A 16,396-nucleotide genomic window follows, 5' to 3' on the forward strand; every position below is an offset into this window, starting at 1 on the left:
ATTTTCAACATTTGATCTAAGGCGACAGCCGAAATACGAACTTTTTAGTAGGATTAATATACCCCAAAAAATCAGGATTATCCCGATCCCATCAGAAGGCTGGATTCAGGAAGGATTTCAGGAACAGAATGTAAAAAAAACTTTAAAACTGATAAAATAATAGAACATTTGTATCATGTAAAATATACATTTATTTATATTTTGTACTTGATTTGTTTAACCATTACAGTGATAGTGGATATAATATACATTAGGCTACCAATTAAGCCTTTCAGTACAGTAAAAAAAGAAAAAAGATGGTGTCCCCATAAATAATCCCTGAAACAGCTGTCAATATCAGACAAAAATAATATATTTAATTTTATCTGTCATTTGTCACTGTATATTAATTACAATGCTGGCTAATCTACCTGTTGTTCTTTACATAGCTAGTAGCATACATTGTGATATGTAGTCTGATTTAGCGCACTAGTAATCCGGATTTGGTCATCATGAAAGGTTTGTATCCAATGTTGCTTTGAAAAACTGATACAAAAGTAAGATGGATTACGTGATCCTGGATAGCAAAACATGGGAATTTTAAATCCGGATTATTCTGGTCCAGATGAAACTTTTTGAACAACTGGGCCCTGATGATTAAATATCATCATAAATGTTAGGGTTGGAGCATCCAAAATGATTTAAGTTATGTAAAAATGATTCGAGTGTTTATTATACTGTCCAGGCAAGATGTCAGAACAGATGTTCTAAATAAGACTATCAAAACAGTCTTATACGCAAAACCCCAGTATAAGCACAAAATGTCCACTTGAAGCAAACTGCTGGCACCATATTTGACTCATATATGGAAATAAAATAATCAGCTTTCAGATATCAGAGGCAGATATCAGTATGAGTCAATAATCAGGACACAGCCTCCTCTTTGCATCAAAAAAGGCATCTCACGTGCCAATATTTCTGTTGAGACCCGGCCACTGGAGCACCTCCTTTTTCTGTATGACCTAGGTGCAGATTGCAATCATACACTGGAGAGCAAAGGTGAAGGCTTGCAGGACTGCTGCTATTTGCTTTGGCACCGATTACTACTCTTCTCACAAAACAGATTGCCTGCATCAGCATGGAAATCATCAGTCTAATGTGGGTGAAACGCCTGACAGAACTCAGCCCAACATTCCTTTTGCACCATAGATTTAATGATGGCCCACAAAAAAAAGACAAATTGGCAAAAAAAAGATAGTTATAAATGCACAAATAAGCTAAGTTAAGTTCAACTGTGGAACCTGACAACATCAGGACTATTAAGCATAATATCTGATAGCTAACAGCTGCACCGTATACAAAAAATACATCTCACTGCTCTTATCTAGAGCAAATGTCATGTGGTTGAGGCAGCAAAACAAACCCCTTTAGAATTCCTTCAGTAGGATATTGGGCATTAGTTCAAATCAGGAGTAAGGAATGATCATCAAATCTCCAGCTTTGCTTTCCAATGCAATCTCAATAACAAACATGTTTGTTTTCTCATGGGTCATGAGGCACTGCTCTTTGGGGTTTGCGAGTAGCTCAGAGCGGAGGAGTGTCAGTATTCGGCCCAAAATTGGACCGGGTCAAATGGTACAGGCAGTGTAAGGCATAGCAGAGTCAAAGGAAGGGAAGGGGGATGGGTGTCAACCCACACTCTCTGCTTTGATCATCAGTAACAGGTCAGTAACTTGTGAAGCAACCAGGATCAAAAAACATTCTCTTGAATCAAAGGAAAATAGGCAAGTCAGTTTTTTTTTAAATGCTGCTAAAACTTAGCAAGAATGACTTAAACCTGATTTCATCCACACATTTCATCCAATATTTTTTAAATCACTTTATTTTTTTATTTTTTTTATTGCTTTTGACTCGGGACAAACAATCCACACAACTGCTGAACTCAAATAGAGATGTGCACATAGTCATGTGGATTATTAATAATACACATATTGGGCTTCATGTATCTAACTGCATAGGAGCAGGTTTATTCATGAATCGTTTGTACGAGCATTTACACAAGAAATTTGATATTCATGAAAATCCTGTAATTTTGGAAAAACGTTTGAATGTTACTCAAGCTCCTGAGTGTGTGTAAATTGTAAACCATGACTGATTAGCTTCAAATCATATAAATCGTGATGAGTTACTGCACCTTTGTATACGGATTACACTGTCAAGCTTAAACATCTTGTGTATTTTTGTCATGATCCATCCAGGAACCTGTGTTTCACTGTTTTTCCCTTCCCCATATTTCCAGTATTTTCTCTTCCTCATGTTTCTGTTTCTGTTTCTGGATTTTGAATTGAATCATTGGACTCACCTGTTCCTCATCAGCTCACGAATCAAGCAGTGTATATAAACCCCGGTTCTTCAGCCACTCATCGCCAGATTGTTCAGTCTTCCAGCGCAGTACACTGCCAGCCCCAGTCGTGTTTGCTTTCTGTTACGGTGAACATTTTCCTCATTGCATTATCCTGTGCTCATAGTGTGTTTTCTCTCCCTGTGTTCCAAGAACACAACTCACACTGCCTGCCTGCTCACTCACAGCTCACTTCCTGCTACGCCCTGCCCTCGCCTCCCTTGTGGCACACCAGCTCTACACTCGGTTCTCATGCCACCGACCCGAGTTCAAGCCCTGGCCTCGACAACACTCAAGCCAGCTCACGCCCCCCTCCCCCGATCTCTCACGTTGTTAACCTGTGTTCGAATCCAGACCACGACCACACTATTTCAACACAGCTTTCTCACACACCCTCATGTGAATGCATCCTTAATTAAAACCCATTTGATCTTTACCGCTGTGTCTGTGTTCTGCATTTGGGTCTCCTTGTCCCTATTCCACATAACAGAACAATCTGGCCACCATGGACCCAACAGAACCAGCCCCCCTGCTGTCAGCCCTGTTTCACCATAGTCTTCTCCTTGGTCATTCTCCAGAGCCACCAAGCCATGGTGCACCAGATTGGGCTCCTTACTGAGCAACTAAACCTTGTCCTCAGCTGGCCCAGAGACCCTCTGCTCCCCTACCCAGTCAGTCAACCCCGTGACCCTCCCTACTCCCTCTCCCGGTCCACCTCGTAGGGAGGCACATGTTCAGGACCCAGAACCCTACACTGTTTGGGATAGGCAGCCAACGCTGTGTTCCTCCATCTCCACCTTCACTGCCGAACCGTGGAGGGTTTTTGACCATCCAATCCAAGGGAAGAAGGGTGCCAAACGCCTGCTCTCCCTCCTCCAAAGACCCTGCAGTTTGGCAGAATACTCTGTGGAGTTCCGTGTCCTGGCTGCCAAGTCTGGGTGGAATGAATAGGCACTCCAGGGTACGTTCTTGAGTAGCCTCAAAGAACAAGTGAAGAATGAACTAGCCCTAAAGGATGAGTCAGACTCCTTCAACATGCTCATTTCCCTTGCCATCAGGCTGGATAACCGCATGTGGCAACAGTGCAGGAAGAGAGCCAGTCACTCCCACGCCTCTGTAGCACCTCCTCCATCTCTCCACTCATCCGCCAACCCTGCCTGGAAGCCTCAGCCCAGCCCCCGGGCTCCTGCCCACTCCCCTTGGCCCGTAGAAGAGTACCGGGCCCAGCTCAACCCTGCCAAGCGTGACTTAAGATTCAAGGCAGGCATATGTAACTACTGCAGGAAGCTTTAGCAGTTCTTGGCAACCTACCTTCTCCAGCAAAAAGGGAAGGCTCACCAGTTAAGCAGGGGCTACTGCTTAGTCAGACTTCCAGGTCATCAGCCCCCCTACTCTTCCTCCAAATTCAAGCCACCCTGTGTTACAACCAACTCTTGGTACCCCTGCTCACTCTAGTCAACTCTGATCTGTCAGCGCTGATGAAAAATTCTTGGATACTGAGCTGGCTGCTCAGGCAGGGGTCCCAGTCAAACTACTGGATTCCCCCATCACAGTTAATGCCCTAGATGGTAGATTCCTGGCCTGCATTACCCATTGCACAGCCATACTGCTCCTGGTTCTTTCCAGCAATCACTGAGAGCAGATCCAGCTTAATCTTATTTCCTCCCCGTGTACGCCGTTGGTGCTGGGTTACTCTTGGTTACAGAAACATAATCCCTAGATTGATTGGCTAGCTGGGAAGATCACCAACTGAAGCTCCTTCTGCCATTCCTCCTGCTTGTGATCAGCCCTTCCCCCCACTGAGGGCTCCAATTGCCCGTTGGCCTTATCTCCACCCAACCTCTTGGCCATGCCTACGGAGTACCATGATCTAGGAGAAGTCTTCCACAAGGACAGAGCCCTCTCCTTACAACCTCATCGGCCTTATGACTGCGCTATTGACCTGCTCCCAGGGGCCACCCTACCATCAGTCCGACTGTACAACGTGTCCCACCCCGAGAGGGAGGCCATGGAAAAATATATAAATGACTCCCTTGCTGTTGGAATCATCTGAACTTCCTCTCCCCCCTAGGTATCAGTTTCCTTTTTGTGGCCAAAAAGGATAAGTCCCTTTGCCCTTGCATTGACCACCGAGGTTTAAACAATATCACCACCAAAAACAATTACCTCCTGTCCTGCTTAATTTAGCTTTCGAACGCTTGCATGGGGCCAGCATTTTTAGTAAGTGGACCTGCGTAATGCATACCATCTGGTTAGGACCCGAGAGGGGGATGAATGGACGACTGCGTTCAACACCCCCCTGGGCCACTTTGAATACTTGGTAATGCGTTCAGCTTCACCAACACCCCAGTAGTGTTCCAAGCCTTGGTCAATGACATTCTCCAGGACTTTCTGAACTGCTTCATTTTTGTGTACCTGACGCCATCCTGATTTTTCTCCAGAACACCCATCAAGCACACCCACCATGCTCATCATGTACAACAGCAATTTCTAGAAAACTGCCTGTTTTTAAAGCAGAGAAGTGTGAGTTTCATGTCCCCACAGTCACCTTCCTGGGGTACGTCATAGAGAGCAGACTGATCACATCTGACCTGGAGAAGATCAGGGCCGTTGTCAAGTGGCCCAGGCCCACCACCCTGAAGCAGCTCCAGTGTTTCCTAGGATTCACCAACTTTTACCGCCACTACATTAGGGACCAGGTAGCAGGACCTCTCACCAGGCTCACTTCCACATCCACTTCTTTCGAATGGACCCCTGAGGCAGAGGCGGCCTTCACCACACTCAAGAAGCTGTTCACCTCTGCTCTATGCTCAGCCAACCTGACCCCTCAAGGCAATTCATTGTGGAGGTGGATGCCTCCAATTCAGGTTTGGGTGCAGTGCTCTCTCAACCTTCGGCCCCAGAACAGCAACTTCACCCATGCGCTTTCTTTTCCTGCCGCATCTGACCCCCGCTGAAAGTAACTATGATGTGGGGAATTATGAGTTGGTTCCCATTAAGCTAGCCCTGGAAGAGTGGAGACACTGGCTTGAGGGACTGGATTGGACTGATCATAAAAACCTAGCTTATATCCAGACTGCCAAACACCTCAACTCTCGCCAGGCTCGCTGGGCCCTGGTCTTGGGGTGGTTCAAATTCACTTTCACCTACTGCCCAGGCTCTAAGAACACTAAGACCGATGTCCTCTCCTGCTAGTTTGCCCACGAATGGCATACAATGGATGCTGACACCCAAGCCTTTGTCACTGCCTGCACCGTATGCACCCATAATAAGCCCTCACACCGCCCGTCTGCCGGCCTACAACAACCCTTGCCTGTTCCCAGTTGCCCCTCATCACACATCGCCTTGGACTATGTCACCTCCAACACTGTCATCCTCACCATAGTAGACCGGTGCCCTAAAGCAATACATTTTTTCACCTTCCCAAGCTCTCTACCACCTGAGAAACCACAGACCTCCTCATAAACCATGTCTTCCGGCTGCACAGCATCCCCCTGGACCTTGTCTCTGACAGTTGGCCTCAGTTTATTTGATAAACGGTCAGCTTGTCTTCTGGATTTCACCCCAGACTAACGGCTTGGCAGAAAGGTCAAACTGGAAGCAGCACTGCGGTGCATCACTACCAACAACCCCATCACCCCATCACCAGCTGGAGCTCCCAGCTACCCTGGATTGAGTATGCACACTCCTTAACTAGCACTGCCACCAGCATGTCCCCCTTCGAGTGCTCCCTGGGCTATCAGCCTCCCTTGTTCCTGGTCATTGAAGATGACATCTCCGTCCCCTCCGTGCAGGTCCACCTCTGTTGTTGCCGCATAGTATGGAGGGAGGCCTGTTCCTCTCTGCTCCACGCTCCCAAGCATAACTGTCACCTGGCTGACCGTCGTCGAGTTCCAGCTCCCAACTACCAGCCGGGCCAAAAGGTGTGGCTTCCAACCACTATTCACTATTAAGAGCATTATCAATCCCACTGCCATCAAACTCAAACTCTCCAGGTCCCTGCACATCCATCCCACCTTTCACGTCTCCGAGCTTAAGCCAGTTCATGACAGCCTTTTGAGCCCTCCTTCCAACCTGATGTGTGCCGTAGAGGATAGGGCCTGCAATAGCTGGTGGACTGGGAAGGATACTGTCCGGAGGAGCAGACCTGGATACCCAGATCCTTCATCTTGGACCCTTCTCTCATCTGCGAATTTCACTGGACTCATCCAGACAAACCTGGCAGGTTGCCTGGAGGCTCCCACTGAGACGGGGTACTGTCATGATCCATCCAGGATCCTGTGTATTTCCCCATGTTTCCAGTGTTTCCTCTCCCTCGTGTTTCTGTTAGTATGTGTGTGTGTGTGTGTGTGTGTGTGTGCGTGTGTGTCTCTGGCGTTTTGGAAACTTTTGTAGATCTGGTGGATCTTATTTTGTTTGGTTTTGGCTTACGAACAACTTTCTTAAAAGATTGACAAATGAGGCCCTGTTTCCTTTAAATGAACGTATATTTGAGTGAATGGAATGATGTACAAACAATGTCTCAATCACAAAAGTGTTGTATGGTATCCAAAAGAGCAGTGATTGGGGCACATCGTTGGTAACGATAGGGACAGAAGGCAACTGAGCATATACCTCGCAAAGAGTGAGTGCATAGAAAGTCCTTTTAATCTGTGGTTGTGATTGTGCTGTGAATTGGATACAGGTGTGTATGATTAGAATGAAGGCGAGTGTGCTGGGAATTGCGGTCCATGGCGGCCATGTTTGTAGGCTGCAGTGCAGGATGGGAAATGTAGTCACTGGTTTGCTGTGATATGACAAAAACTCTGAAGGAAATTAAACACTGAATTAGACCAGATGAATTAAAATCAAGCCTGGAATGTATTAGTGTTGATGTAAAATTATATAACTTCAAAATCTATAATTGAGTACGAGGTCTCTCTGTGAACAAACTTGATTAACATTCTTGCTATTTTTTATTGTTATTACCTATACAACTCTTCTATATTTATTTCATGGTATCACCAAATATGGTGCAGAACTATGAATCCCATCGACCCCTGCACATCACCTGATCACAACACTCACCATGTCACATGAGTGTTTGCACCTGTTTCACATTTATATTTACTGAGTACTAGAATGTAAGTCCTGTCTGGTTTAGCACCCATCGTCTAGCTTTTGTCGTTGTAGAATGTCGCTTAGTGTACATCGTGTTCATGTTATTACCATGTGTGTCTAGTTCTTGCTTGTTTTGTTGTTTCATGATCATAGTTTCACTGTAATAAATAGAAATCTCTACAGTAGCCCTAAGTGGCCATGTATTATTAATTTTTTCTTTCTTATTTTCTCATGATTTCAACTCAATTTTCTCGTGATCTCAACATAACAAAAGTTGTTTTCTGGTGATCTCGACTTTCTTTGTACTCGACATCCATCGTCCCGAAGTCAGTGGGTTTTTTTAATGGGTTTTTGGTTAAATGCCTGAAATAAGGTCTGTGGTTAACACAAGCTCAAGATATGTTCAAGTTTTATACTGTGACATAAAATACATCAGTAATACCCCACTCAGGACTTTTTAAAAAGCTTTTATGTGTCTTGAACAAAACGGTTGCTAACAAGTGGCTAAATGGAACTACAGAGGTTGTTGGGGACATTAAATGTCATCACGCCAAACAGGAAAATTCATCTACTACAGCCTTGCTGTGTTTATACTCGCGCTCTTGCAAACTATTCCAACTTGTAGATTTATAGTAAATTTATAGTATTTTCCAATTGAACTGTTTTTAAATAAAGATGGGAAGAGTTGTCGGAAGCTTAGTGGTGGTAACATTAAAGTCATGCGACTGTGGTGTAGTTCGTTTATAGCCTCAAATTAGCTTTTTACTTCTGCTGATTGTATTTACGCTTCAAAATTCATAAACGTTGTGTTAATTTGTGAAGATTATCTTAGTGAATGAAACATATAAGAATCATAAACTTTTGTTGGTCACGGAGCTGATTTTCTGCAATAATCCAAAAGCCAATTGAAAAATCATATTGGCTTTTTGTCGCGGGGACCAGGGTGATGCTAACTTCTGGGGTGGCCTACAAAAATACATCATCCCTGCAAGATTGATGACTGCCACATTTGTGTCTGACACTTGAGAAGGGGACTCCCCTCTCTCTTAATGCAGAGATATAGTCCATCTCTACAGCAATTATTACATTTATGACGGCGAAGATACCAACATGCATGTAACACCAGACCCATTCACAGAGTGTAAGATTTTCTCCGGATAAAATTAAGTCGTGAGAAATAAAAGCAAGTTGATATCACGAGAAAACAACTTTCTGTTATGTCGAGATCACAAGAGAATTATATTGTGATAATGAGAAAACAACAAAGAAAAAAAATTCATAAGGCATGGCCAATTAGGGCTTCCGTAAATCTGCACTTCCTCCTCTGCTACTGATTTCTGTTCACTTGCGATACCTATTGATGAAACTGATATTAATTTTGATTATTAAACTACAAATTATGCCCTTTTCAGGTTGTTAAAAATGTACACACAATCCTACCAGACTTATTGAAATCAATAACTAACAACTATCTGTGTTTTCTGTTGTTTTTTTTTTTCTTTTCTCTTTTGCACACTGTTCCATTATAAACTCCAGAGTAATCCCCAGTCCTGGCTTTACAGTTTTACTTATAATAATAGACACACAGCAGTAAGTGTAATAGAGAGATTAAGAGTCACACTAGGGCGCCATCTGAACTGTGTCTGTATTTGAAGAAGTCAAAGGACCAGCGATGCCAAAAGAAACAGAGATGTCAAAAGAAACTTCCGTTTCTTCACTACCAGTTTGCAAGATCATGTGCAAAAGATGGCAGCTTTCCTTTCTTTCCAACTCAAGTAATGTAGCACCTTCAGTTTACACGACATCAAGTGCAGTGTTATTTATGGAAGAAGGCAACATTTATGCAGAAATCAAAACAGCATGAACAAGATTGTGCACATTGTAGTGGATTGGTTACATATTAATCTAGCACAACCCTAATTCCGAAAAAGTTGGGACAGTATGAAAAATGCGAAAAAAACAAACAAAAAGAGTCATTTGAAAATTCAATTCACCCTGTACTATATTGAAAACACATTATTAATACATTATTGGATGTTTTACTTTGTGAATTTAATTTATTTTTGAAAATATACACTCATTTCAAATCTGATGACTGCAACATACTCCAAAAAAGTTGTGACAGTCAACTGTTTACCACTGTGTAATATCACTTTTTCTTTTAATAACATTTATTGAGCATTTGGGCACAGAATTTTCCCCCCATTCTTCTATTATACATTTCTTCAGCTCCGTAACTGTATAGGGCCATTTGAATTTTTTTGCGCTTCATAATGTGCCACACCTTCTCAATCGGAGACAGGTCAGGACTGCAGGCAGGCCATGTTAGCACCCGACTCTCTGCTTATGCAACCATGAGCTTATAATCCAGGCAGAATTTGGTTTGGTGTTGTCCTGCTCTGGATGGCAGCATATGTTGCTCCAAAATGTGTACATATCTTTCTGTATTAATGTTGCCCTCACAGATGTGCAAGTTACCCATGCAATGGGCACTGATGCTGGCTTTTGGACATGACGCTGATAACAGCTTGGATGGTACTTTTCCTCTTTGGCCCAGAGAACACAACGGCAGTTCAAAAACTATTTGAAATGTTAACTTGTTGGACCACAAAACACGAGTCCACTGTGCTCCTGTATATCTCAGATGAGACTAAGCCCAAAGAAGTCCCAGAGAAGAAAAAAAACGGGTAGTGACAAATCTAGCGGCTTTTTGGACAAACCTTAGTAACTTTCCAAATATTGCCAGTACTGTCCTGCAAGCCCGAGGTCTTGCTTTCTGCTGCACTCTCACCTCTCTCTGCGTCTGCCCTGTATGGCTGAGATTTAACAATGTCGTGGCTAACGAGATGCGCCCTTCTTCCCAATTTACATAATTCTTAAGTGAATGTTTGTAGAATGTCAAAACGAATGGAATGCAACATGTTTTACATGTCAAATAGCCCACTTTATTACAACCTAGTTATCTTGTTCAAAATAGTTATAGTGCTCAAAAACATTTCTGATAACTCATGTTCCATATCCTGTCCGTTATATAGTTTTATAAAAGATATTTAAAACTCATAAAAGTTATGAAAAGTAATTTTAAAAAAGTACAAAAACACAAAAGCAAAATCTATCTATCTATCTATCTATCTATCTATCTATCAAAACATATTATAGACTAGGTTATACTGTACATAGATAGATTTTATATAGAATAAATAATGATTATACCTGGTCTCCTCCAATATTAGGGGGGCGTGCCACATGATATGGGAAGCTTAGGTGTTAGCAGATCGGAGAGCCTTGACCCATCCTTGCTCTTGAAGGACTAGGCCTTTTTTGGAGGCTCTTTATATAGTATGATTAGACCATTGCCTCACCTGTTTCAGATCACCTTCTTATTTCAACTTGTCACATTGCTACAAGTCCTAAATTGCCCCGTCACAACTTTTTTGGAACATGTTGCATGCATCAATTTCAAAATAAACGTTTATCTTCAAAAAAAATTATGCAATTGATTAGATAAAACATCAAATACCTTCTCTTTATACATTTTTTGTTGAAATACAAGTCAAAGTACACTTAAAATTCACTCCTCTTTGTTTTTATTAGCATTTTCCATACTGTCCCAACTTTTTTCAGAATTGGGGTTGTAGAAATAAATGAATGAATCTAGTTTAACAAATTGACCACAACATTAGCTCTTACTAGCTTACTGTCTATCATTCCAGTCTTTATTTATCCCAGTCTTTATATATTTTAGCATACTGTCCACACATGGAAACCCAAATAACTATTCAGTTGTGCTGATATTACAAAACATCAGCTGAGCATGACTGTTTCAGAACGTTACCATCTCGCTTCGGGCACTATCACACATGAAGTTTTATAGTTGCTTGAACGTGGTAACCTCTGCAGGTTCATCCGAGTAGGTGTGAAAACAGTGATCACATTCTGAGCCGACCAAAACAATTGGTTTTGGTTAAGTAAACCCTATTAAAATTTGAATGCAGTAAGAACCTGATCTAACCCAATTCTAAGAACTGAAAAATGAATGAAGTACTTCTGTGAGTATGTCTTCAAGCCTCTTCCTTCCTGCACAATTCGCAGCAGATGTTTTACTTCTCTAAATGAGTGACGTGAAATTTAACTGACCAAATAAAAAAACAAGGTACATAAGTAACAACATTATATACAGATTCAGACTAGACAAGAAGTCTAAATAGGTCACAAAATTCCTGATGATGATTCTGTGTTTGCTAATCCAGTACTTCAAGTTGTTTTGGTTCAAGTGCAGGCATAACAGTGTCTCGTGTCCCGAACGACTTTGTAGCATCTAGAATAAAACTGCTTAGTATCTCTAAAACTAAACATGTTAATTTTCCTAGAACTATCATGTAAGCGGAATTGGATTGTCAGGGGGAAAAAAAACTGTGGGGAGAAACTGTGCTAAGAGACTTCTATGTTTACAGCTACTTTGTTTAAGTAATTTCAAATATTGTACGTAGGGTATAAAACACAGTCATGTTCTATGCTATGTCGAACACAGGGTCCATAGCTCCAGGGTCCCAAGTTTGATTCTGAGCTCGGGTTACTGTCTGCGTCGTTGTGGGTTTCCTCTCACCTACCAAAAACTTGCCTGTTTGGGGACTGGTAAGATAAAATGCCCCAGGTATGAATGAGTGTGTGAGTGTGTGTGCATGGTGCCCTGCAATGGACTGGAGTCCCATCTAGGGTGTATTCCTGTCTCATGGCCGGGATAGGCTCCGGATTCACCACGACCCTGACCATGATCAATTGTTTACAGAAAGTCAGTGATTGAGCATGGGTAATATTTAAATACGTTCCAAAAACTTTTAGAATTTTTACATCTTTCGAATTTACAACTGCCCTTCCAGTAAAACTTCACGGTAATTGACACTACTTCCCCACATTATTGGTGCTGTTTCTCAGAGGCACCCCATGACCTGCAGGGTCTGAACCAACATGATTCATGTGTGTTCAGGGCTGAAGGGAAAGCTTAGGCCCCAGGCCTGCTGGCAGGCACCATTTATTCCTGTGTGTTCCAGTGGTGACACACAGAGTAAGCAGGAGAGCGTACATTAAAACCACAGAAACCACTCAGTCCCTTCAACCACAAGAAAGGAGCTCGAAGCGCTCCAAGAGATGTCTACAACTGAAAGAGTTGGCTCAATGTCTTGGAAAATATTAGCAAAACGTTCATCATTTCTATGAAAATATTCCAGGACTGCAGCTTGATATAGTTCTTCTATGTCTCCATCCATATCTGTTTAAACAGCCATTTAACTGAGAATACAATATTAGAGTACAGCACATGTTATGTAACCGAACACACACCATTAGTCACCAAAATGTAATGATTAGAATAAAAAGGTCAGTAGAAAGATTATTCTACTCTTTATAGGAAACGCAGGAATAGCAAAACACCAGCAGTACTATAAACAGGTCCCTTCAATAAATATTTGCACCAGGAAAAGAATAACAGCATCTTATCTGCGCCAGAAATGAGCTCTGCCATAACAAGATGGCAGTGAAAGAGCAGAATGAGTAATGATTACACTGAACAACACCAAGCAAATCTGTTCCTAAAGCCATAATAATTACACTGTTACTGTTTTAGTTCTATAATATGGAAAGTTATGTGATGTTGTTCAACATAAACCAGATAAAAAAAGAATCAAGCAGGCATGTACATTTGTGATGAACAGTAATTCCTGATCTACTTTTCATTTTTTAAATATGTTGGCACTGAGAGCACCTCCTGAACATTCACACTCACCTCTGCCCAAGTCGATCTCTGTACAGCGATGCTCTGGGTTGCTGTGTATACGGCACTTAAACACAGCTCCAGGAGAGGAAACAGAGTTACTGAAGGATGAATTTGCTCGAGGAGCCCCAACCAGAATCCTGTACACAGGAACATGAGCTATGACTTCTTACAGTCCATTGACCACACGTGTGCAGTTAAACAGTAGGTGTACAAACATATACAGCAAGGCCAATTCACAGGGAGTGTTAAGGCCAATTAATTTGTTTATGGTATACACTGAAGACATTTGGGTTTGAGATCAACAGATGAAAATGAGATCAGAATTTCAGCTTTCATTTCCTGGTATTTACATCTAGATGTGTTAAACAGCTTAGAACATGCCACCTTTTGTTTGAACCCACCCGTTTATCAAGTGATCAAAAATACTGGCCTGACAGGTGTCACATTTGGCACACCCAAAAGCACACTGTGTGCCATATAGGTTCACCACAGTAACACCAGTGATCAAAAATTACTTGGGTGATTGACCATTCTCAGCACAGCAATGACACTGCCATGGTACTGACTAGGATTGTAAACCTCAGGCTTCCACACATTACAATACAATTTCAAGATAGCAAGTTAGCGCCTTGCATGGCAGCTCAGCTACCATTGGTGTGTGAGTGTGTGTGTGAATACGTGAATGAGAACCAGTGTAATGTGCTTTGTAAAATCCACTAAGTTTTACCATTCAGTATCCTCCACTCGATATGTGACCAACTTTCTTCAGAATCTGGGGTAGTAGATTTTTCAGTAGTTTATATGTCGGGAACAACCTTTTCGTTTGTCTTATATGACACATTTATGTTTATTGATTTATCGCTGTCTTTTAAACTGTCAGATCGTTACAGTACTAGAACTGTAACAGAATTCTGTGTTGTACTGCATTGTAATTCCACTTTTTAAACACTGCGCACTCTTAATAGTCTCTTTACGAGACACACCCACCCAACTCATTGATCCACACTGTTGGTGAACAGACGAATCATCTAGCTCATCTTTTTCCATGTATAGTGTGTGGTAATTATTGTAGTCTCAACTCAGAGGTGGTTAAAACCGGCGATGCCGTGTGTGTGATATACTCAAACCGGCACCACACACTAGGACGCCACTACCATGTCAGTAATAGCTAGGCTGAGAATAGTGGTCCTCCGGTGGTCATTTTCCACTGAAGATTGGGGTAGATAGGATCAACTGATATAATGGCCTAGAAATGCACCTAATCAAAATGTACCTAATAAAGTGGTCAGTGAGTGTATGTGTATACAGTATATAGTTCAGTACTTATGCATTCACAATAGGCTACTACATTATACTTCAGCTTCTCAATAAGCATTGAAAAAATACATTACTCATTCAGGTAAAAATGATTATTATTTATATTATACTATAGTCTAATTCACGTGCATTACATTCACGCGCGCGTCCTTTTGACAGGAAAAGAACTATATAGTTCACACATGGTGTTGAATCACTGTTTGCAGGATCTCCGCCTATTAGAGGTGCACACTAACTTGTGTTTAAATGCACGAAAATGCATGCATTTTTTTTTTTTAATCCCTGCAATTCATGCATTCATTGTGTGTTCTGCACTGAGCTCGTGCTGCCCTTCTGGTCTGCATTTAAACTCTTTCTGTGATTTCTAATACTGATATTCAGTGCTGTAAATAAGTACTCCGTGCCAAGATGTAACCATTTCTTATGCGATGTGTTACAGCTGTACCAGAACATATTATTCACACTTCTATGATTCACTTCATGGGTTTATAAACGACACCGTTATGGTGTGATCTGCCTCTACAGATTGCTTAAACAGAACGCAAATCGTAGGCTGTAAAACATTGTTGGAAACATCTAGCTCCAGCATCCTCAGAGGTCCAAATCGATAGGTCTGAGCAAACCCGTTCCAGTTTATATGTGCAAGTATAAATTTGTTATAAAGTATGCACAACCGATTATCGTTGCAACTTCACGGCTTTGACTCGAGACCTAGTTCTGCATGAAGTGCACCGTTTGATCCAGATCCACTCACCATCGTGTGTTATTGTGGAAGTGCTCCAGAACCGAGTAGCCAAAAAACGTCGCGTTCTGCCCACGGAAAACCAGGGGGTGATCCAGGTCAATGTTGTAAGCACAAACCAAAGACAAGGACAAACACACGCACAAAACATCCAACATTCTGCTCTTCCACGTTAACAGTCCGGTCCTCGTGCAGTACATCCTCCCCGCAGTGAAATGAAGTGAAGTGAAGTGAAGTGAAGGAGACGCGAGGAGAACCGAAAAGGAACGGAGAAATCTCGACGGTCTCAGTGGTGGACTTTAGAAGCTACATGTAAACTTAAGTTACTCGCAAAAGTTTGTTATAGCGATCGCAAAACGCATTGAAATAAAAGGTAAGCCTATGAGGAAGAGAAGTCAGAGTTAACAGATAGCGGTGGCGGGGCATTAGCCTGATCATCTGCCTGGGAGCGTGTTCAAGTCAACTGCTTGCTCCTGCGTTCTTCCGTTGTTCAAGTGAGCTCGCGCCAAGACGCACGGTATTGCGCACGAGCATCACATTTCATACACCGCTCCTGTGAGGCTTCAGCGTTAATCTCCCTCAGTGGTGCCATCTGGCGGAAGTACACACACACACACACACACACACACACACACACACACACACGCTGCGAGTGCCTTACTGTAGTTCACACTTACATTTGACTTATTTCAGAAACCAAGCACAGGGGTGCACACTCTCAAAAGAAACTGTACTAAATTGTACCGATCCTTCTTTCCGAGGCGTTTGTTTTGTACACTCAAGCCTATAAATATTTGCACACCGCCAAAGTTATTGTTCTTTCAAGTGTCTCGTAGTAGAGCTCAAGGTGCAGACTTTCAGCCTGAGTTTAAGGGTGTTTACATCTAAAATGGGCCAACGGTACAGTACTTTTATCCATTCATCCATCCATCCATCAATCCATTCATCTACCCATCAATCCATTTCTGTACCGCTTATCCTACATAAGGTTTTGGGGAGCCTGGAATCCCAGGGGAACTCAAGGCACAAGGCAGGGGACACCCTGGACGGGGTGCCAACCCATCACAGGGCACAATCACGCACA

General features: G+C 42.4%; 1 protein-coding gene across 2 annotated transcripts in view; it reads right to left on the reverse strand.

The window, feature by feature from the left end:
- itga9 (integrin, alpha 9) overlaps positions 1-15,856 on the reverse strand; it is an 81,520-nt gene extending 65,664 nt beyond the window's left edge. The window contains exons 1-2 of one of the 2 annotated variants that reach the window (XM_017463683.3): positions 15,325-15,856; positions 13,263-13,390 (exon numbers count right to left, since the gene is read on the reverse strand). In XM_017463683.3, coding sequence (XP_017319172.1) covers positions 13,263-13,390; positions 15,325-15,512 — 316 coding nt within the window. In that variant the 5' untranslated portion in view covers positions 15,513-15,856. Of the gene's footprint in view, positions 1-2,341; positions 2,609-13,262; positions 13,391-15,324 lie in introns of those variants that run through there. The other variant, XM_053679516.1, reaches the window with a different exon arrangement.
- Between the last annotated feature and the right edge of the window lie 540 nt (positions 15,857-16,396).

The sequence above is a fragment of the Ictalurus punctatus genome, chromosome 3, assembly GCF_001660625.3.
Source record: "Ictalurus punctatus breed USDA103 chromosome 3, Coco_2.0, whole genome shotgun sequence".
Taxonomy (NCBI): Eukaryota; Metazoa; Chordata; class Actinopteri; order Siluriformes; family Ictaluridae; genus Ictalurus; species Ictalurus punctatus.